General features: G+C 37.9%; 2 protein-coding genes across 2 annotated transcripts in view; one reads left to right on the top strand and one right to left on the bottom strand.

Moving 5' to 3' along the window:
- The window catches only part of apbb2a (amyloid beta (A4) precursor protein-binding, family B, member 2a), a 44,676-nt gene extending 39,610 nt beyond the window's left edge, over nt 1-5,066 (top strand). The window contains exons 14-15 of the mRNA XM_081382976.1: nt 130-312; nt 3,077-5,066. Coding sequence (XP_081239102.1) covers nt 130-312; nt 3,077-3,232 — 339 coding nt within the window. The 3' untranslated portion in view covers nt 3,233-5,066. The remainder of the gene's footprint in view (nt 1-129; nt 313-3,076) is intronic.
- Nucleotides 5,067-5,078: 12 nt separating this feature from the next.
- The window catches only part of LOC308701276 (putative methyltransferase NSUN7), a gene marked incomplete at its 5' end in the record, with an annotated part of 40,636 nt that continues 23,214 nt past the window's right edge, over nt 5,079-22,500 (bottom strand). The window contains 7 exons of the mRNA XM_081383472.1: nt 5,079-5,952; nt 6,938-7,232; nt 18,392-18,518; nt 19,901-20,021; nt 21,294-21,395; nt 21,482-21,625; nt 22,275-22,500. The exon at nt 22,275-22,500 is cut by the window's right edge and continues 27 nt beyond it. Coding sequence (XP_081239598.1) covers nt 5,390-5,952; nt 6,938-7,232; nt 18,392-18,518; nt 19,901-20,021; nt 21,294-21,395; nt 21,482-21,625; nt 22,275-22,500 — 1,578 coding nt within the window. The 3' untranslated portion in view covers nt 5,079-5,389. The remainder of the gene's footprint in view (nt 5,953-6,937; nt 7,233-18,391; nt 18,519-19,900; nt 20,022-21,293; nt 21,396-21,481; nt 21,626-22,274) is intronic.

Consider the following 22,500-nt stretch of genomic DNA (forward strand, 5'->3'; position numbering starts at 1 on the left):
CAATCCGCTTGGACCCTGATGGCACATTCACATTTATTCCAAACGTCTGATGGATTGAAGTGTCTCCAACAGGCCTGTGGTGTCATCGGCAGACGGGTTTATTATTGTCATTTCTCTTCTGTTCGGCAGGAAGAGGAGGAGGAGGTCATAGTGGAGTGTCGAGTGCGATTCCTGTCCTTCATGGGTGTGGGACGCGACGTTCATACATTTGCCTTCATCATGGACACTGGAAACCAGCACTTCCAGTGTCACGTGTTCTGGTGCGAACCCAACGCGGGGAGTGTGTCGGAGGCCGTGCAGTCGGCCTGTGTGGTGAGTGTCCCGTTTCTCATTTAAAGAATATTGCAGGTTAAATGCATTATACATAATTTGATGGGAGACAAAATTTCAGTTTGGACCGCAAAAAAAAATTCTAGGAAAGTCTCTCGAACGGGTGTAAACATTTCTTCAACGAATGCAAACGTTTTTTGAACGAACTTAAGTTTCTTGAACAAACGCACATTTTTTTGGAGTGAACGGAAAAGTTTCTCGAAAGAACGCAAAAATTTTGTCCGAGCGAACGCAAAAGTTTCTTGAACGAATGCAATTTTTTTTGGAGGGAGTGCAAAAGTTTCTTGAGGGAATGCAACAGTTTCTTGAACGAACAAAAAAAAAAATTCTTACAAATGCTAAAGTTTCTCGAACGAACGTTAAAGTTTCTTGAGCAAACGTTAAAGTTTCTCAAATGAACGCAAAAGTTTCTCAAATGAACGCAAAAGTTTCTCAAATGAACGCAAAAGTTTCTCAAATGAACGTATACGTTTTTTAAATGAACGCAATTTTTTTTTTTCGAGCGAACGCAAAAGTTTCTCGAACGAATGCAAACGTTCCTCGAACGAATGCAAAAGTTTCTTGAACGAATGCAAAAGTTTTTTGAACGAATGCAAAAGTTTCTTGAACGAGCGCAAAAGTTTTTTGAACGAATGCAAAAGTTTCTTGAACGAGCGCAAAAGTTTTTTGAACGAACGCAAAAGTTTCTTGAATGAACGCAAATTTTTTTCGAGCGAATGCTGAAGTTTCTCGAATGAACGCTAAAGTTTCTTGAACGAACGTAAAAGTTTCTTGAACGAACACTTTTTTTTTTCGAGCGAACACGAAACTTTCTCGAACGAATGCAAAAGTTTCTTGAGTGAACGCAAAAAAAAATTCCAGCAAACTCATCGCAAAAGTTTCTTGAAGGAACGCAAACGTTTCTCGAACGAACTACAAATTTTCTTTAACAAACGCAAACGTTTTTTGAGGGAATGCAACAGTTTCTTGAACGAACGAAAAAAAATTTCCGTACAAATGCTAAAGTTTCTCGAACGAACGTTAAAGTTTCTTGAGCAAACGTTAAAGTTTCTCAAATGAACGCAAAAGTTTCTCAAATGAACGCAAAAGTTTCTTGAATGAACGTATACGTTTTTTAAATGAACGCAATTTTTTTTTTCGAGCGAACGCAAAAGTTTCTCAAATGAACGTATACGTTTTTTAAATGAACGCAATTTTTTTTTCGAGCGAACGCAAAAGTTTCTCGAACGAATGCAAACGTTTCTCGAACGAATGCAAACGTTTCTCGAACGAATGCAAAAGTTTCTTGAACGAATGCAAAAGTTTTTTGAACGAATGCAAAAGTTTCTTGAACGAGCGCAAACGTTTTTTGAACGAACGCAAAAGTTTCTTGAATGAACGCAAATTTTTTTCGAGCGAATGCTGAAGTTTCTCGAATGAACGCTAAAGTTTCTTGAACGAACGTAAAAGTTTTTTGAACGAACACTATTTTTTTTCGAGCGAACACGAAACTTTCTCGAACGAATGCAAAAGTTTCTTGAGTGAACGCAAAAAAAATTCCAGCAAACTCATCGCAAAAGTTTCTTGAATGAACGCAAACGTTTCTCGAACGAACTACACATTTTCTTTAACAAACGCAAAAGTTTTTTGAGGGAATGCAACAGTTTCTTGAACGAACGAAAAAAAAATTCCGTACAAATGCTAAAGTTTCTCGAACGAACGTTAAAGTTTCTTGAGCAAACGTTAAAGTTTCTTAAATGAACGCAAAAGTTTCTTGAATGAACGTATACGTTTTTTAAATGAACGCAATTTTTTTTTCCGAGTGAATGCAAAAGTTTCTCGAACGAACGCAATCGTTTTTTGAACGAACGCAAAAGTTTCTTGAATGAACGCAAATTTTTTTTGAGCGAATGCTGAAGTTTCTCGAATGAATGCTAAAGTTTCTTGAACGAACGTAAGTTTCTTGAACGAACACTATTTTTTTTCCAAGCGAACACGAAACTTTCTCGAACGAATGCAAAAGTTTCTTGAGTGAACGCAAAAAAAAATTCCAGCAAACTCATCGCAAAAGTTTCTTGAATGAACGCAAAAGTTTCTCGAACGAACTACAAATTTTCTTTAACAAATGCAAAAGTTTTTTGAACGAACACAAAATTTTCTCAAAGAACGCAAAAGTTTCTTGAACAAACTCAAATGTTTCTCGAACAAACTCAAAAGTTTCTCAAGCGAATCCAAAAGTTTCTCAAGCGAATCCAAAAGTTTCTCAAGCGAATCCAAAAGTTTCTTGAGCGAACGCAAAAAAAAATTCTAGCAAACTCAATGCAAAAGTTTCTTGAACGAACAGTAAAGTTTCTTGAGTGAACGCAAAAATAAATTCGAGCAAACAACGCAAGTTTCTTGAACGAACACAAAAGTTTCTTGAACAAACGCAAAAGTTTCTCGAACGAACTGCAAATTTTCTTGAACAAAAGCACATTTCTTGAACAAACGCAAACGTTTTTTGAACGAACAAAATTTTCTCGAAAAGAACGCAAAAGCATCTTGAACAAACTCAAAAGTTTCTCGTACGAATGCAAAAACAATCTCGAGCAAACAAACATTTCTTGAGCGAATGCAAAATATTTCTCGAGCGAACTCAAATATTTCTCAAGTGAACACAAAAAAATTCTCGAGCGAACTTGCATTTCTTGTATATCATGCTGTACATAAAGTTTAAGTTGTTGTGTACACACATGTTCGTTGTGTATAATCCTATGTTTTCCTCTAGTTGCGGTATCAGAAGTGTCTGGAGAAGACGGGCTCCTCGACTCCGGCTCCTAGCGACTCCGTCACTCGCCGCGTAACGTCCAGCGTGAAGCGCGGCGTCCAATCAATCATAGACACTCTGAAAAAGAAGCCCGCCCCCGAGGTTCCCCACCAATGACGGAGCAGAACAGCTGTGATGGACAGCAGGTGTGTGTGTGTGTGTCTACTGATGCAGTCGAGAAGAGAAACACACAACAACAAAAGACAAAAAGTATAATGCAAGATGTCGCTGTGCGTAGCGAGAAGTTTTCCGAACGTTGTGTCCTGAATAAAGCATGAGTTTGCCTTACACTGACACATTTTCACTGAAGTATGTCGAGGGCGTCAGAGTTCATGTCTCACCGATTACGCTCACGCTCAGATCAATGTAACTCAGTCTTTGCACATGTGACCTGGATTCAGATCTGTGCCGTAAGTGTGTTTCATTTCAAACCACCCACTCATTCAGTGCCACTCGTCCACACGAGGAAATTGGATCCTTTGAAATTTTGGTCTCTTTCCCCAAGAAATTTAGAGGGAATTTTCTGGTGTTTGGTTGCAGGAAAAGGGGAACGTGTGTGTGAAATGTTTTAGCAAGCACACATCATGATGTTCACACATGAGTCTCTATATATCTGCTCAAAACAAGACTGTAATGCAAGCAAAACTGAATTTTCTGACCACACAAATACACTTCTGCTTCATTTAAACACTAAAGCCTGAGAGATTCCCTGCACAAGTACGCAAATGCAGACATGAACGCTTGGAAAACATGCGCTCTTTTTGTACATACACAACACAAGAGACCTCAATACTGTCCTTTAAATGTCTCAACGACATGAAACCAGGTGTCTAGATTCAGATGTCCAGTTAAAGACGCGCTCACGATAGTCAACATTAAAGCCTGACATAGGAAATAGTAGTCAGAAAAATCTAATATTTTGAATTGGAACAGTTTATTAAACATTGAGTTTTTTGTTTTTGAGGATCATATTTGATGCATCAAGCTTTTATGGCTCATAAAAGTGAGAATATGGAGGGGAAAAAACAGCTCAGTTTTATTCAGAGGCCCAAACCGAGCAAACGCTCATATTTATATGGTCAAAAAGTGATGAAATGCTAATGCCTATGATGTAAATCAATGTGATCTTTATAACAGTAGCAGATACTTACATAATATGCATATAAATATCAATATCCGCCAATAATGTCTTAGTAAGATGATATTTAAATGCTCAGTTTTATGATCAGAGCTCTGTAGTTTTAAAACATGTAATGCAATGCAATAATGATGATTGAGATCATATTTGATCTGTACTAGAGGACGTTGAAACATATCGATTTGCAAATTTAACAGAAAAATGCTTTAAAGACTTCAGCGAACCCTTTTGTTTTTCTACCTGGTATCTAACACACTTTTTACAATTGCATCAATTCTCAATGGTAAAATAAAGTCCCGTGTTTTTCTCCATTAAATATACCTTTTCTTTCAGAAATATGTCACATTGTGAAAGTAAAATGATGCAAACCCTGCTGACTTTAAAGAGCAACATTGTCTTACAGAGCAACTGTACTTTGACTTTAAAGAGCAACACAGTTCCTCAACCGTTGACTGTTTGAGAAGCGTTAGCGGACGCTGGTTTACGCTAATGTTACGCTATAACGGCCTTTGAGGCTGAAAATGCTAAATGTACTCGCATTGCATTATGAATCGTGGAACGCAGTGATGCATGAACTTGAGCTTGCTTAGCTAAAAGGTTTTGTGTACATGCGTAGAGTGTTTCGGGCTTTAGATGAGCCACACACACACACACACACACACACACGTCTAACCCCTGCTACAGTAGAAGTCAAAATAGACAAACACAGGAATGTTATTTCGCACAAAATGATATTTTAAAACCCAGATCAACCACTAAGACACTCATTTTTACACCATATTAATGTAACATGTTGTGGAAATAAATGACATCAAAACAAAAAATGAGTCTCCTTGTTTTATTTGCATGCTTGTTCCAAATGATATTGGAAAATATGCTGATGGCATTTTGATGGCAGTGACATTTAAACAGTGCAGTTTAGTAGTTATAATGAGTTAGATGCGATCTTATACAGATATCTGGCACGTCTAATTAACATTCTTTACGTCTTAATTACTAAGATAGAGAGTAAAATACTGATGGCAGCCTCACTAATGCTTCTGGTGTGTGTGTGTGTGTGAGAGAGAGAAAGTGTGTGTGTTTTTGTGAGTGTGTTTTTGTGAGTGTGTGTGTGTGTGTGTGTGTGTGTGTGTGTGTCAGAGCCATGGTCTCGGATGATTCACTCTCACTCTGAATGCCACTTGGGTTCGAGGGACAGTCAGTGTCGAGTTACTCCAGTGCTGATGGGTGTGGGCGTGGCTTGTAAGGGTGTGGGCGGGGCTTGTACGAGCATGGCTCCGCCTCTGGGGAAGAAGACCGTCGCTTGACGACAGAACGGGAGGAAACATGATAGTCGTCGGCCTCAGAACTTCCTGTCGGCCTTTAGGCGGAGCGACCGGCATCGAGTAGTGATCGTCGATTACAGACACTGAAGCAGTGTTCAAACCAGTCAAACCAGTACAGTATAAATCAGAGAAAGAGGTGAGGTTAGGGGTGGAGCCTGTTGTGTTGTGGGCAGGGCCTGTTATGTTAGAGGTGGAGCCTGTTGTCTTAAAGGTGTGGCCTGTTGTGTTGTAGGCAGAGCTTGTTATGTTAGGGGTGGAGCCTGCTGTCTTAAAGGTGTGGCCTGTTGTGTTAGGGGTGTGGCCTGTTGTGTTAGGGGTGGAGCCTGTCCTGGAGAACACGCCCTCAAAGAGACTTCGAGACCTAGAGGGTTGATCTGCGGAGATAGAGAAGTAAACCGGAAGGTTGGTGAGTTTTCCTCAGTGCTTTACTCTGAAAAAACATTTCCGTTAACGACTGATCGAGCCTGTTAACTGTCAGCGTCCCGGGAGCTTTTTTAATAGCCTTTTTTCCCAATCACATATTTTAATAATTATCAAAAATTGCATATAATTTGAAAGCTTCACTCAAAATTCATCTTGTAAAACCTTTTTGAAAGTGGACATTGCGCAGTAATTTCGTGGCACAATTTTTGTGACATCAATTTCAAATTTTAAACACAACTTGGTGAGAGATATGGCTTTAGATTGTTTTGTAAAATATATAGATTGTGTAAGTTAAATATTTAGTTCGGCACACTCAGTAAACGAACTTCTGTACGTTTTTTACACTTTTATTAATTTTTTTCAATCTGCTTCAATCTCTTTCCCCGCCATGGACGGAAAATTCCGGCAATCCATGTTTTCACCATATTCTTTCTTTTGATATATTGCATGTTCAGATATTCATACAACAAAATATTCTGGTGGGGAAAGAGTTAAAAAGAGACCAACATTATGTTTGTATTACAAAGCATTCATTAATTAAGCTCAGATTTATGCTCAAATTTGGGGTGACAGTTAACAGGTTAAAGATATCAGTAACACTTTACAATAAGGTTTATTAGTTTACATTAGTTACTGTATTAACTAACATGAACTAACCATGAGCAATACATTTGTTACAGTATTTATTAATCTTTGTTAATGTTAGTTAATAAAAATCCAGCTGTTCATTGTTTGTTCATGTTAGTTCACAGTGCATTAACTAATGTTAACAAGATTTTAATAAAGTATTAGTAAATGTTGAAATTGACATTAACAAAGATTAATAAATGCTGTATACGTGCAGTTCATTATTAGTTCATGTTAACTAATGTGGTTAACTAATGAACCTCATTGTAAAGTGTTACCAAGATATTGTTATTAACTAGTTAAATTAACCGTATTGTGACGAACTGCGAGACTGAGTTCTGCTGTCGCTCTGATGATAAACCATCGTCGCCGATTTGCTTCCCTTCATCTCGTGCTTCAAGAAATCCGCCACAAGTGATTGGTCGCTCTGTGTGGTGTGTGGGCGTGTCTTCGTGGAGGGCGCTCGATTGGCTGGTGTTCTTCGGGACCGTCGGCGTCGGCCCTCTCTCCTGATTGGCTGGTTTGGGTGGAGTCCATCTAACAAGCCTTTGGCCGCTGCGCGAGCGAGCACTTGCTGCGGCGTTTCCTTCACTTCTGGTTCAGGCTGTGTAGGAGACAAGCAAAGAAAAGGCTGAAAACACTGTATCAGGGTTCGTTTATATGACAACGATGAACTAAAAATGAAAAAGATTTTCCTTTGTGTTTTTCATGTACAGACAACAACGATCCCCTTTCACACGGATCTGCGAAAACGACTAAAATCGCTGTATTCTGCTGTTATGCCAGTAGGTGGCGATGACACTTTGTAAAGAAACACTATGCGCCTATAGACTGAAAATGTAACGCAATGACGGCACCGTTTTCACAAATTCGTGTTTTTGTAGTTTACACAGAGATCATAACATAACGCTATCGTTTTCAAAAACTTGCACTTTAAAACCCTTTTTCAAAAGTTTGCGTTTTCAGGACCCCAAAACGCTGTTGTCGTGTAAATAAACGGTAATTAAAAGTTTTACGTTTTTAGTTGAAAATAGTGTCGTGTAAACATACCCTAGCATGATCTGAAGAGTCACTTAGATAAAGCATCTGACAAATGCAAAAAATATATAAATGGTGAATCAGTCGAACTGTGGGGAAAAACTATAACTAATATATAATACAAAACAATAAATTATTATTATTTATAATAATGAAATATTATTTATAATAATTTTAATATGGTATTATTATATAAATATACACAAAAAGGTAAAATTATAGTAATTAAAATATTTTTAAAATACATTTTTAAACAATTAAGCTCATTGGGAGTACATAATTAGCACCACATCATAAACAGTTACAAATTACAACAATCAGTAAAGATCCCCCTGTTTGGATTTACACCCTTCAAACTTTATCACCTATGAACGATGAAGCATTATTTAATGTAATGTTATAGTGATATTTTGTAACTGTTTTGAATGACGTGTTGTTTCTACTATGTATTCACAATGAGTTTAAGTGGCTATGGAGCCTTACTGATTGTTGTAACTGTTTAGAATTACAATTTGATACTGTTTGATGTCGACGTGTTGATTATGTGTTTTAGATGATTTTGTTAACCTACAGGGGGATCTTTACTGATTGTTGTAACTATTGCAATTTGTAACTGTTTATGATGTGGTGCTAATTATGTACTCCCAATGAGCTTAATTGTTTACAGATGGAGCTCTGTTGATTGGTCATGTGTTTATCTTAAAAGAGATGAATTTGAACATTTGTATACTCCTGATGAAGGTCGTGTGACCGAAACGTTGTGTGTTAATAATTATTCATTGCAAGTAACGATAGTGTGCGGGAGTTCCTTATCTGTTGAAACGACCTACCTAATTGGTCTTGTTATCCTACGGACCTATCACCTGCAGGTGTGCGATGGAGTTTGTTCACTAAAATACATTTTTAAAATGTATACAATTTCCTGAAATATTTTTGAGCCAAAACAAAAAGACATGATGTGGACCAACCATAAACATTTCCAATTATTCAGGGAAAGATATTTTTCCCATAATATACGTTTCTGTGTTGCATATTAGTTCAGTGTGTGTTTCTTAAAGGATCATCTGCTGTCTCAGCACCACACACACACTCCCAGTGAATAATTCAGATGGAGTGTGTGTGTGTGTGCTTGAGGACGCGAGGTTTTGCCCTGTTGACGCTAACGCATGCAGACATGAGGCTGAATTATTCAATACGTCCTGCCCTCCTCCTGAACATCACACATTTATTGCCTATCGTGTGGTTATGATGCAGTTCTGGTCCCAGATTATGGTCATTATGTTTGTCCTTTAGCTGAACACGAGGTCACACACACACACACTGCGGTCTACACTCTTCAAAATAAAGGTTCCAAAAAGGTTAATTTTTTTCACCTTTAAGTGATCAGTTCTGAAAAATCACTTTTTTTTCTGCAAAGAACATTATAAATCTAAAGAACCCTTTTCCTTTTCTACTATAAAGAACCTTTTGTACAATGGAAAGATTCCGTGGATTTTAATTATTCTTCATGGAACCATCAATGCCAATAAAGAACATTAATTTTTAAAGAACACCATGCTTTCCATCTTCATCTTTCTTCAGTGTGTAATGTTGCTGTTTGATCATGATTAATCTCTGCAAAGTCACACAAACAACGGAATGAATATGAATGACTGAAACGCGACCCATTAAGACATAACCAGCTCTCCCTTCCAAGATCCTGATAATCGAGCCGTCGTCTGATGAAATCAAATACACATAAGATAAAGACAATATGAAAAAAATGAGTGGCGTTAATATGATTTTGCGTTAACGCGTCATTAACGCGCTAACTTTGACAGCACTAATCTTTATAAACATTTAAGTGTGTACTTTTAAATGATCTTTTAAGTAATTTAAATGAAGCCAGTAAGATGTCCAGTTTCTCAAGCGAGAGCTCATTAGCTCTAATGTGACACCACACACACACACACGCACAAGAGATTCACATGCAAATCGTCCACTTGAAGGAACGCGAACCTGTACACGCCCTCGTTATCTCTAAACAAACAATCAAACTTCATCATTCCTCTGCCTTTCCTCGAGTTTGGAAGACACGCTGTGAGCTTACATTGGATTTACCTCAGAAGAAGAAGAAGAACGCGATTTGAAGATAAGAAAGTTTTGGAGGTAAGAAATGTTGCCTATTCTGAATTATATTAGTGTTTAAACTTCACATTGTAACTGAACTGTTGCTAGACTAAAATGTATGAAATCAATGGAAACATGTTGAAATATGAACTATAGACAGGTAGGCAACATTTAAATGCTAAATAAATATGCATGTATGACACGAGAGTGTTTGTATGCGCTTGAATATAAAACATAGCATGATCTAAAAGTAGGCTAGTATGAGAGTGTATTTATTTACACTAACATGAATATAATAATATATAGACCGGTGTTTACTATGAAATACTGTGTTTGTGCATATCTGCTCAATCATAGATGTTTATTGTAATGTGGTTACAGTAATGTTTCGAGGATCGGCTCGATGGCTTCAGTAAATGTTCTCTGCACACGCTGTGAGTTCGGGTCAGTCGCGCTGTGCGTTTGAAAAGCAAAACGCGCCAAACATTAGGATATGTTTTTACTCCAAACTCATTTCATAACGTCTGAAAACATTTGAAGTAACATATGATAATCCATATTTTTTCTCTAGTGTAGTGTACTGAAGTGTTCCTTTTTAATGATTTATATTTAATAACAATATTTTTTCTTCACAGAAATGTTTTTTTGGGGGGCGCTGAATATATATATTTTGTGAATTTCAAATCGTAATATTAACCAGAAAAATCCCAATTAGATTTTCTTCCCTAAATCGTGCAGCCTTGCTCCTGATATCATCATGTTCACAGGTTTTATTTATTTATTTTTTACAGGGACCAGATGCCACCGAGTCCTGAGTGAGTCCTGCTGACTTCAACATTCACATGAGACTCCGTACACAAACATGGTAAAACGAAAAAGCAAACTCCTTGGAAATGAAAGGCATGTTAAATGGTAACTGTTTTAGGAATGGCACAGAGGTGTGTGACTGTTCGAGTCTCACTGTTTAGATCAGTGTGTTCAATAATGTGCCTTTTTGACCCTTGTTGTGTATCTTCTGATTATGTTGTGTTGTAAATAAATCCAAACAATCAATAAGCCATTCTAATCTCTCCTCATTCTTTGTTCTAGTTCCCTCACAGTCCCACCTGATAGGGACATTATTATGGGAGGGTCTTTGTCTTCCCAGATGTGAAACACATCAATATTCATGATGATTCACGCCCACCCCGCATAAAGCTTTCTTACACAAAACATGTATTACAAATTTTAAATCAATATATTGTTTGTGGGCAGGGTTAGGACAGGATGATTTTCACAGTTTTGAAGCAAAAATTCTAGACTACGTGATAAAATGTTCAAAAGTCTTGTGAACAAGTTTTATGGCCTTATTTCAGTGACTACATTTTTTTTTTTCACAAACCACGCTTAAACATCATTTTCTCAAAAATACAAACTTATACGAACATGCTGCTTACATATTATTGTAGCAGAGTTAGTGCTGAATACAGTGTAATCAGACTTTAGCCATGACAAAGCACAAGTGTCAGAGCGTGTCAGAACACCTCCAGGGCCCAGAGGGTTAAAAAAGGGCATAATAGGTCCTCTAATCTGAACGCTGCTGAAGACTTTATTGGTCCCAGGTGAGAACGTACAGATGCATCATAAAACCGGGAGGAGAAGGAGGATGGTAATATTTCCACACATGCGTCTAATAGCCTTTTTATGAGACCTTCTTAAGCGAACCACAATAATCTTTATTAGTGGCTTTTATTAGTCGTGGCAGGAAGTATATGGAGGCTTGATGATGTTTTTCTGACTGTCAGAGGAGGGATAAATATGACGGATTGCTGTAATCTAACACAGGAACGTTCATCATATATGAAACGTAAAAAAAAAAAAAATGTTTACTGGAGATCATTTTAGGGGAACTTTGATCCACCAGAAAGATCCCAGTAGGAAACTCAATCGAGTCTCTTTCTCCGTCTCTGCGCTGAGTTATTTTTAGCTGCGGATGAAAGCAGAGCGAGGGAAACACGGGATTCCTCAACAGAGACAGTGGGATTAGAGTCGAGGAGAACATGGACATGAGAAAGAAAGAGCGTCTCCATCAAACCCCAGAGAAACTCCCAGCATGCTTTGAGCTTAACTAGCATAAACAAGATCGCAGAGAAACATAAAAAAAAATACAAAAATAACCAGCCTACACAGTATCTGTTCCAGCTCACAGACTCGCTCTTCTATCTGTTTTTTTTATTTTAGAATATATAAATAATATACAAAAATTTGGCTCAAAAAATATTTTAGTAAAATTGTCTAAATATTTAAATAAATATATTTTAAATATATATTAGTCATTTTACTACTATCGCTTTTGGATTTGAGTATTTTTTGAATAAATAAATAAATATATATATATACTGTATATATTTTTTGTTTAAAAAACAATAAACCAAATTTATTAGTGTGATAATATATGTGCAAGTATTCCAATCTGACCAATATTTTTACTTCCTAAACCACATTCAAGAGTTTTCAAAGACACAAATAAGAGTTGATGTTTAAGGGAATGTAACACTGATGTTTTAAGGAATGTAACGCTGATGTTTTAGGGAATGTAACGCTGATGTTTTAGGGAATGTAATGCTGATGTTTAAGGGAATGTAACGCTGATGTTTTGGAATGTAACACTGATGTTTTAGGAAATGTAACGCTGATGTTTTGGAATATAACACTGATGTTTTAGGGAATGTAACGCTGATGTTTTGGGAATGTAACGCTGATGTTTTGGGAATGTAACACGGATGTTTTGGGGAATGTAACACTGATGTTTTAGGGAATGTAACACTGATGTTTTGGGGAATGTAACTGATGTTTTAAGGAATGTAACGCTGATGTTTTAGGGAATGTGACGCTGATGTTTTAGGGAATGTAACACTGATGTTTTGGGAAATGTAACGCTGATGTTTTAGGGAATGTAACGCTGATGTTTTGGGGAATGTAATGCTGATGTTTTAGGGAATGTAACACTGATGTTTTGGGGAATGTAACATGTTTTGGGGAATGTAACGCTGATGTTTTGGGGAATGTAACGCTGATGTTTTGGGGAATGTACCACTGATGTTTTGGGGAATGTAACACTGATGTTTTGGGGAATGTAACGCTGATGTTTTGGAATGTACAAACTGATGTTTTGGGAAATGTAACGCTGATGTTTAAGGGAATGTAACACTGATGTTTTAGGGAATGTAACGCTGATGTTTTAGGGAATGTAACACTGATGTTTTGGGGAATGTAACACTGATGTTTTAGGGAATGTAACTGATGTTTTGGAATGTAACACTGATGTTTTAGGAAATGTAACGCTGATGTTTTGGGAAATGTAATGCTGATGTTTTGGGAATGTAACGCTGATGTTTTAGGGAATATAACACTGATGTTTTGGGGAATGTAAGGCTGATGTTTTAGGGAATGTAACATGTTTTGGGGAATGTAACGCTGATGTTTTGGGGAATGTAACGCTGATGTTTAAGGGGATGTAACGCTGATGTTTTGGGGAATGTAATGCTGATTCTGATGTTTTAGGGAATGTAACTGATGTTTTGGGGAATGTAACTGATGTTTTGGGGAATGTAACACTGATGTTTTGGGGAATGTAACGCTGATGTTTTAGGGAATGTAACGCTGATGTTTTGGGGAATGTAATGCTGATTCTGATGTTTTAGGGAATGTAACACTGATGTTTTGGGGAATGTAACACTGATGTTTTGGGGAATGAAACACTGATGTTTTGGGGAATGTAACGTTGATGTTTTGGGGAATGTAACACTGATGTTTTGGAATGTAACACTGATGTTTTGGGAAATGTAATGCTGATGTTTTGGGAATGTAACACTGATGTTTTAGGGAATATAACACTGATGTTTTGGGGAATGTAAGGCTGATGTTTTAGGGAATGTAACATGTTTTGGGGAATGTAACGCTGATGTTTAAGGAAATGTAACGCTGATGTTTTGGGGAATGTAACGCTGATGTTTAAGGGAATGTAACGCTGATGTTTAGGGAATGTAACGCTGATGTTTTGCGGAATGTAACGCTGATGTTTTGGGGAATGTAAGGCTGATGTTTTGGGGAATGTAATGCTGATGTTTTGGAATGTAACTGATGTTTTGGGGAATGTAACGCTGATGTTTTGGGGAATGTAACGCTGATGTTTTAGGGAATGTAACATGTTTTAGGGAATGTAACGCTGATGTTTTGGGAATGTAACACTGATGTTTTGGGGAATGTAACACTGATGTTTTAGGGAATGTAACACTGATGTTTTGGGGAATGTAACACTGATGTTTTAAGGAATGTAACGCTGATGTTTTAGGGAATGTGACGCTGATGTTTTAGGGAATGTAACACTGATGTTTTGGGAAATGTAACGCTGATGTTTTAGGGAATGTAACACTGATGTTTTGGGAAATGTAACGCTGATGTTTTAGGGAATGTAACGCTGATGTTTTAGGGAATGTAACACTGATGTTTTGGGGAATGTAACGCTGATGTTTTGGGGAATGTAACGCTGATGTTTTGGGGAATGTAACGCTGATGTTTTAGGGAATGTAACGCTGATGTTTTGGGGAATGTAACGCTGATGTTTTGGGGAATGTACCACTGATGTTTTGGGGAATGTAACATGTTTTGGGGAATGTAACGCTGATGTTTTGGGGAATGTAACGCTGATGTTTTGGGGAATGTACCACTGATGTTTTGGGGAATGTAACACTGATGTTTTGGGGAATGTAACGCTGATGTTTTGGAATGTACAAACTGATGTTTTAGGGAATGTAACACTGATGTTTTGGGGAATGTAACATGTTTTGGGGAATGTAACGCTGATGTTTTGGGGAATGTAACGCTGATGTTTTGGGGAATGTACCACTGATGTTTTGGGGAATGTAACACTGATGTTTTGGGGAATGTAACGCTGATGTTTTGGAATGTACAAACTGATGTTTTAGGGAATGTAACACTGATGTTTTGGGGAATGTAACATGTTTTGGGGAATGTAACGCTGATGTTTTGGGGAATGTAACGCTGATGTTTTGGGGAATGTACCACTGATGTTTTGGGGAATGTAACACTGATGTTTTGGGGAATGTAACGCTGATGTTTTGGAATGTACAAACTGATGTTTTGGGAAATGTAACGCTGATGTTTAAGGGAATGTAACGCTGATGTTTTAGGGAATGTAACGCTGATGTTTTAGGGAATGTAACACTGATGTTTTGGGGAATGTAACACTGATGTTTTGGGGAATGTAACACTGATGTTTTAGGGAATGTAACTGATGTTTTGGAATGTAACACTGATGTTTTAGGAAATGTAACGCTGATGTTTTGGGAAATGTAATGCTGATGTTTTGGGAATGTAACGCTGATGTTTTAGGGAATATAACACTGATGTTTTGGGGAATGTAAGGCTGATGTTTTAGGGAATGTAACATGTTTTGGGGAATGTAACGCTGATGTTTTGGGGAATGTAACGCTGATGTTTAAGGGAATGTAACGCTGATGTTTTGGGGAATGTAATGCTGATTCTGATGTTTTAGGGAATGTAACACTGATGTTTTGGGGAATGTAACACTGATGTTTTGGGGAATGTAACACTGATGTTTTGGGGAATGTAACGCTGATGTTTTAGGGAATGTAACGCTGATGTTTTGGGGAATGTAATGCTGATTCTGATGTTTTAGGGAATGTAACACTGATGTTTTGGGGAATGTAACACTGATGTTTTGGGGAATGAAACACTGATGTTTTGGGGAATGTAACGTTGATGTTTTGGGGAATGTAACACTGATGTTTTGGAATGTAACACTGATGTTTTGGGGAATGTAACACTGATGTTTTGGGGAATGTAACGCTGATGTTTTGGGGAATGTAACGCTGATGTTTTAGGGAATGTAACACTGATGTTTTGGGGAATGTAACACTGATGTTTTGGGGAATGTAACACTGATGTTTTAGGGAATGTAACTGATGTTTTGGAATGTAACACTGATGTTTTAGGAAATGTAACGCTGATGTTTTGGGAAATGTAATGCTGATGTTTTGGGAATGTAACGCTGATGTTTTAGGGAATATAACACTGATGTTTTGGGGAATGTAAGGCTGATGTTTTAGGGAATGTAACATGTTTTGGGGAATGTAACGCTGATGTTTAAGGGAATGTAACGCTGATGTTTTGGGGAATGTAACGCTGATGTTTAAGGGAATGTAACGCTGATGTTTAGGGAATGTAACGCTGATGTTTTGCGGAATGTAACGCTGATGTTTTGGGGAATGTAAGGCTGATGTTTTGGGGAATGTAATGCTGATGTTTTGGAATGTAACTGATGTTTTGGGGAATGTAACGCTGATGTTTTGGGGAATGTAACGCTGATGTTTTGGGGAATGTACCACTGATGTTTTGGGAATGTAACTGATGTTTTGGGGAATGTAACGCTGATGTTTAAGGGAATGTAACGCTGATGTTTTGGGGAATGTAAGGCTGATGTTTTGGGGAATGTAATGCTGATGTTTTGGAATGTAACTGATGTTTTGGGGAATGTAACGCTGATGTTTTGGGGAATGTAACGCTGATGTTTTGGGGAATGTACCACTGATGTTTTGGGAATGTAACTGATGTTTTGGGGAATGTAACGCTGATGTTTTGGGGAATGTAACGCTGATGTTTTGGGGAATGTACCACTGATGTTTTGGGAATGTAACTGATGTTTTGGGGAATGTAACGCTGATGTTTAAGGGAATGTAACGCTGATGTTTTGGGGAATGTAACGCTGATGTTTTGGGGAATGTAACGCTGATGTTTTGGGGAATGTAACGCTGATGTTTTGGGGAATGTAACGCTGATGTTTTGGGGAATGTAACGCTGATGTTTAAGGGAATGTAACGCTGATGTTTTAGGGAATGTAACGCTGATGTTTTGGGGAATGTAACGCTGATGTTTTGGGGAATGTAACGCTGATGTTTTAGGGAATGTAACGCTGATGTTTTGGGGAATGTAATGCTGATTCTGATGTTTTAGGGAATGTAACACTGATGTTTTGGGGAATGTAACACTGATGTTTTGGGGAATGAAACACTGATGTTTTGGGGAATGTAACGTTGATGTTTTGGGGAATGTAACACTGATGTTTTGGAATGTAACACTGATGTTTTGGGGAATGTAACACTGATGTTTTGGGGAATGTAACGCTGATGTTTTGGGGAATGTAACGCTGATGTTTTAGGGAATGTAACACTGATGTTTTGGGGAATGTAACACTGATGTTTTGGGGAATGTAACACTGATGTTTTAGGGAATGTAACTGATGTTTTGGAATGTAACACTGATGTTTTAGGAAATGTAACGCTGATGTTTTGGGAAATGTAATGCTGATGTTTTGGGAATGTAACGCTGATGTTTTAGGGAATATAACACTGATGTTTTGGGGAATGTAAGGCTGATGTTTTAGGGAATGTAACATGTTTTGGGGAATGTAACGCTGATGTTTAAGGGAATGTAACGCTGATGTTTTGGGGAATGTAACGCTGATGTTTAAGGGAATGTAACGCTGATGTTTAGGGAATGTAACGCTGATGTTTTGCGGAATGTAACGCTGATGTTTTGGGGAATGTAAGGCTGATGTTTTGGGGAATGTAATGCTGATGTTTTGGAATGTAACTGATGTTTTGGGGAATGTAACGCTGATGTTTTGGGGAATGTAACGCTGATGTTTTGGGGAATGTACCACTGATGTTTTGGGAATGTAACTGATGTTTTGGGGAATGTAACGCTGATGTTTAAGGGAATGTAACGCTGATGTTTTGGGGAATGTAAGGCTGATGTTTTGGGGAATGTAATGCTGATGTTTTGGAATGTAACTGATGTTTTGGGGAATGTAACGCTGATGTTTTGGGGAATGTAACGCTGATGTTTTGGGAATGTAACTGATGTTTTGGGGAATGTAACGCTGATGTTTAAGGGAATGTAACGCTGATGTTTTGGGGAATGTAACGCTGATGTTTTAGGGAATGTAACGCTGATGTTTTGGGGAATGTAATGCTGATGTTTTGGGGAATGTAAGGCTGATGTTTTGGGGAATGTAACGCTGATGTTTTGGGGAATGTAAGGCTGATGTTTTGGGGAATGTAACCCTGATGTTTTAAGGAATGTAACGCTGATGTTTTAGGGAATGTAACACTGATGTTTTAGGGAATGTAATGCTGATGTTTAAGGGAATGTGACACTGATGTTTTGGGGAATGTAACGCTGATGTTTTAGGGAATGTAACGCTGATGTTTTGGAATGTAACAATGATGTTTTAGGGAATGTAACACTGATGTTTTAAGGAATGTAACGCTGATGTTTTAGGGAATGTAACGCTGATGTTTTGGGGAATGTAACGCTGATGTTTTGGAATGTAACAATGATGTTTTAAGGAATGTAACGCTGATGTTTTAGGGAATGTAACGCTGATGTTTTGGGGAATGTAACGCTGATGTTTTGGGGAATGTAACGCTGATGTTTAGGGGAATGTGACGCTGATGTTTTCGGGAATGTAACGCTGATGTTTTAGGGAATGTAACACTGATGTTTTAGGGAATGTAACGCTGATGTTTATACCTGTCGTGTGAGCAGAGCTACGAAACAGCCATTGTGATGATCTGATGCTTCCAGTCTGAAGAAACTGGCCTGTGAATCGTCCTCATCTTCAGTGATGGAGTCCTGCAGGAGACCTGGAGAACTCAGCCTGACACACACACACACACACACACACACACACACACCCCAGGGTTTCTGCAGGTTTCAGTAAGTCAAATTTAAGACCTTTTTAAGACATTTTAAGACCATAAACATTGAAATTTAAGACCTACACAATGCATTATCCAAGTTAGATAGATAGTTACCTCGGTATCATTAGAGTATCTATCTATCTATCTATCTATCTATCTATCTATCTATCTATCTATCTTTCTTTCTATCTAGGAGTATCTGATGTGTGGGTGTGAGAGAGAGGGAGATATTGTTTTAATAGAAAATAGTACTTTTGCAGAATATACTGTAAAACACAATTATAGTTGATTTTAGTTGATCATAACTAGAGAGGAAATGATGAGATGATTAAAGTGACCAAAATTATCACGGTTATCACAGAATCCTGTTCAAAAAGCACAAATACTACAGAATGAAGTCAATTCAACAGGTTTTATATCGAAAAACAGGAAATAACAAATTGATTTGCATCAATATGCACTTTTTGTTTACGTAAACATTAAAATATCATTAAAAATGATGGCCAGATTTTAAAAGAGTTTCTTGCAACATGTGATCTACTAACATGTACAAGTTCAAATAAAGTTTTGACAAAAAAGGTTTTATACAAAGATAAACCTCATATTTCAGCATTTAAATATTTTTTTATAAAAAGAATGAGTCAAAAAAGATAAATTACTGACATTTACACATAAGCTTATATTTATTAGTAGTGTTTGGGTGCACCCCCATCCTTCATGTTGACTGAGCTTTCAATGTTGTTATGGAAAGGGGTGATTGGTTGGTTCCTGTCACATGACCTGCGGTGTGTTTGCGGCATTCTGAAAAGTTGTGATTTTTTTCATCTCGCTACGCCTGGTAAAAAAATTTGCGTGTCGCTTCAATTATGAGCGCGCTTGCCGCGCGCCTACATTTGAACAAACTTGAGCGCGGAAAAGACGCGATATGTGAACGGCCTCTGGCGAGCTAGCTCATATATCAAGCCACGAGCTACTGGAGCACGCGAGCGACGTGTTGGAGACCCCTGCTAGAGCTCCGCTTTGTAGGCTACAACTCCATACTTTTTTGCTACTTTACAATAACTTTCTGCGGCCAGCGTTTCTGGAAATGAACGAGGGTAAACACTTTTTAAGACCTGACTAAATTAAATTTAAGACCTAGGATGAAAAACTTGCCGTTTTTAAGAATTTTTAAGGCCTTAAATTTAAAGTTCAGAATTTTAGACTTTTTAAGACCCCGCGGAAACCCTGACACACACATTTTTATTACTCATTTTGTCATGCATTAGTGCAAAAGTGTGTAAAAAAACAAACTCAAACAAACACACACTCACACACACTCTCAAACACTCACACTCACCTGTAGGGCGGCGCTGTGGAGTGATTCTCCTGTGATTGTGAGAGGATGGTCTTCAGCACCTCCTCATTCTCCTCTGAGTTAACAGAACAGGTGGAGTAAAGCACCGCCCGTACCTGAGGAACTGAGGAACACACAGACACACACACACACACACACACACACACACACACACACACACACACACACACACACACACACACACACACACACACACACACACACACACACACACACACACACACACACACACACACACACACACACACACACACACACACACACACACACACACACACACACACACACACACACACACACACACACACACACACACACACACACACACACACACACACACACACACACACACACACACACACACACACACACACACACACACACACACACACACACACACACACACACACACACACACACATACACATGACTGTCTGTTCACTGACGGACAGCTTTCCAGTTGATCAGACAGTAGAGCGTTGGCGCTTGCAGCGCCAAGGTCATGGGTTCGATGGAAAGCAAGAACTGATAAGAATGTAAATGTGTAACTTGAAATGTAATGCAGGTCGCTTTGGATAAAAGCGCCTGCCAAAATGCATAAATGTAAATGTACACATCATTCGATTTGTGCTGGCCGGTAATTAACGGTGTGTTAATCTGCAGGGAGGAATGGAGCCTCTTCACGCTTGGGTATTTCAGACTTTAACACACACTCTCACACACACAAGATCAATAAAACACAAATCATCACAGAAATTATGAATGTCAATACAGCGAGGCATGTTCAAATCACTCATCAGTTTATATAAACCACTATATCAGCTCTGGTTACACTGGATCATGGGTTCTCTGCTGGTCTACACCAGTTTATGCTGGTTTACATTAGTTAAATTAGTTTTTAACTATGCTGGTTTACATTAGTTTACAGCTCGCGTCTCACACACGCACACAGCCTGCAAAAAAATGCTTTTCTTACTTAGTATTTTTGTCGTTTCCAGTCCAAATATCTAAAAATTAAATCAAGATCCATTTACTAAAGTAGTAAAATGCCATAATATATTAAGTCTTGTTCTCTGGGCAAATAAATCAAACTTAAGTGAATTAAAAAAAAAAGCAAAATTATCTGCCAATGGGATAAGAAAAATAATCTAGTTTCTGTATGAATTAACATTATTTTTCTTACCCCATTTGCAGATAATTTTGCTTTTTTAAAGCAACAACTCACTTAATTTTGATTTATTTCCCCAGAGAACAAGACTTAATATCTTATGGCATTTTACTACTTTAGTAAATGGATCTTGATTTAATTTTTAGATATTTGGAGCATTTTTTGCAATGCACACACACACACACACACACACACACACACACTCACACTGGACGACGCGCTGCAGGTCTTTCCTCTGTCGGCACACGAGCGTCTGAAGTTTCTCTGGAGAGACGGAACCGTGTGACAGATCCAGCATGAGCTGCGGGTCTGAAAGCGGATCAGAACAAACACATGTGACGGATGCTCAGAGTCTCTCTGTGTGTGTGTGTGTGTGTGTGTGTGTGTGTGTGTACCTCTGTTCTCCTGCATGATGTAATCCACAGGGTTGCTGATGGCAGACAGGGAACACGCCGGAATCACAAGCGTCACGCGAACCCCCTCGAGACGCGGGTCACACACATCCAGAGACTCCAGAGACACTGGAAGCAGCTTCACATCTGACAAACACACACCTTAGTTTCGTCTTCAGTTGCTCTTCAATTAATATTTGCTGTAGAGGAACTAACTATAACTTTGGCAATAAAAAAGTTTGTTTCAATTTCTTAGTGAGCGTCCCCAAATTACTTTTTATACCAAGGTGAAACACACACACACAAAGAATTTTTTATATAGTACATTATAATTTTGTGATGTCTAAATTCACTTTTTGTATACTTTTGTTTTATATACAATATTTGTATAATCTACACACACACACACACACATATATATAAAATTGTAAGACAATATAAAATATATACTTTATGTATGCATATATAATATATATAAAAATCAAAAGTATATATATTTATATTTTAATTTTGTTTTTTGTTTTTCAACATACAAAGTATATTTTATAAAAATCCATCTTTTATGTTGTATAATCTAATTAACTTTTTGCATGTTAAATTTGTTTAGAATTTTTCATCTTTTTTTTATATTTTTATTATATTGTATGTATGTATATATATATATATATATATATATATATATATATATATATATATATATATATATATATATATATATATATGTGTGTGTGTGTGTGTGTGTGTGTGTGTGCAAATTATAATAAATAAAATAAAATAAAATAAAATAATCTCTTACTCCTGCAGCCCATTTTGGCGAGTGTGTTCTGTAGTTCATCTCTCTGCGCCTGCGGTTCATCTCCCACACACACAATCACTGTGCTCTGTGCCGGAGAGATGTGTGTGTCAGCGTGTGTGTCAGTGTGTGTGTGTGCAGACACCGCAGACACGTGTGCAACGGTCCGAGCCGAGAAACACCCGGTCATGAGGACGTCTCCTCCTTCAGCCAGCAGGGGGCGCAGCGC

This window comes from Scardinius erythrophthalmus (genome assembly GCF_964197995.2).
Source record: "Scardinius erythrophthalmus genome assembly, chromosome: 13".
NCBI classification, from domain to species: Eukaryota; Metazoa; Chordata; class Actinopteri; order Cypriniformes; family Leuciscidae; genus Scardinius; species Scardinius erythrophthalmus.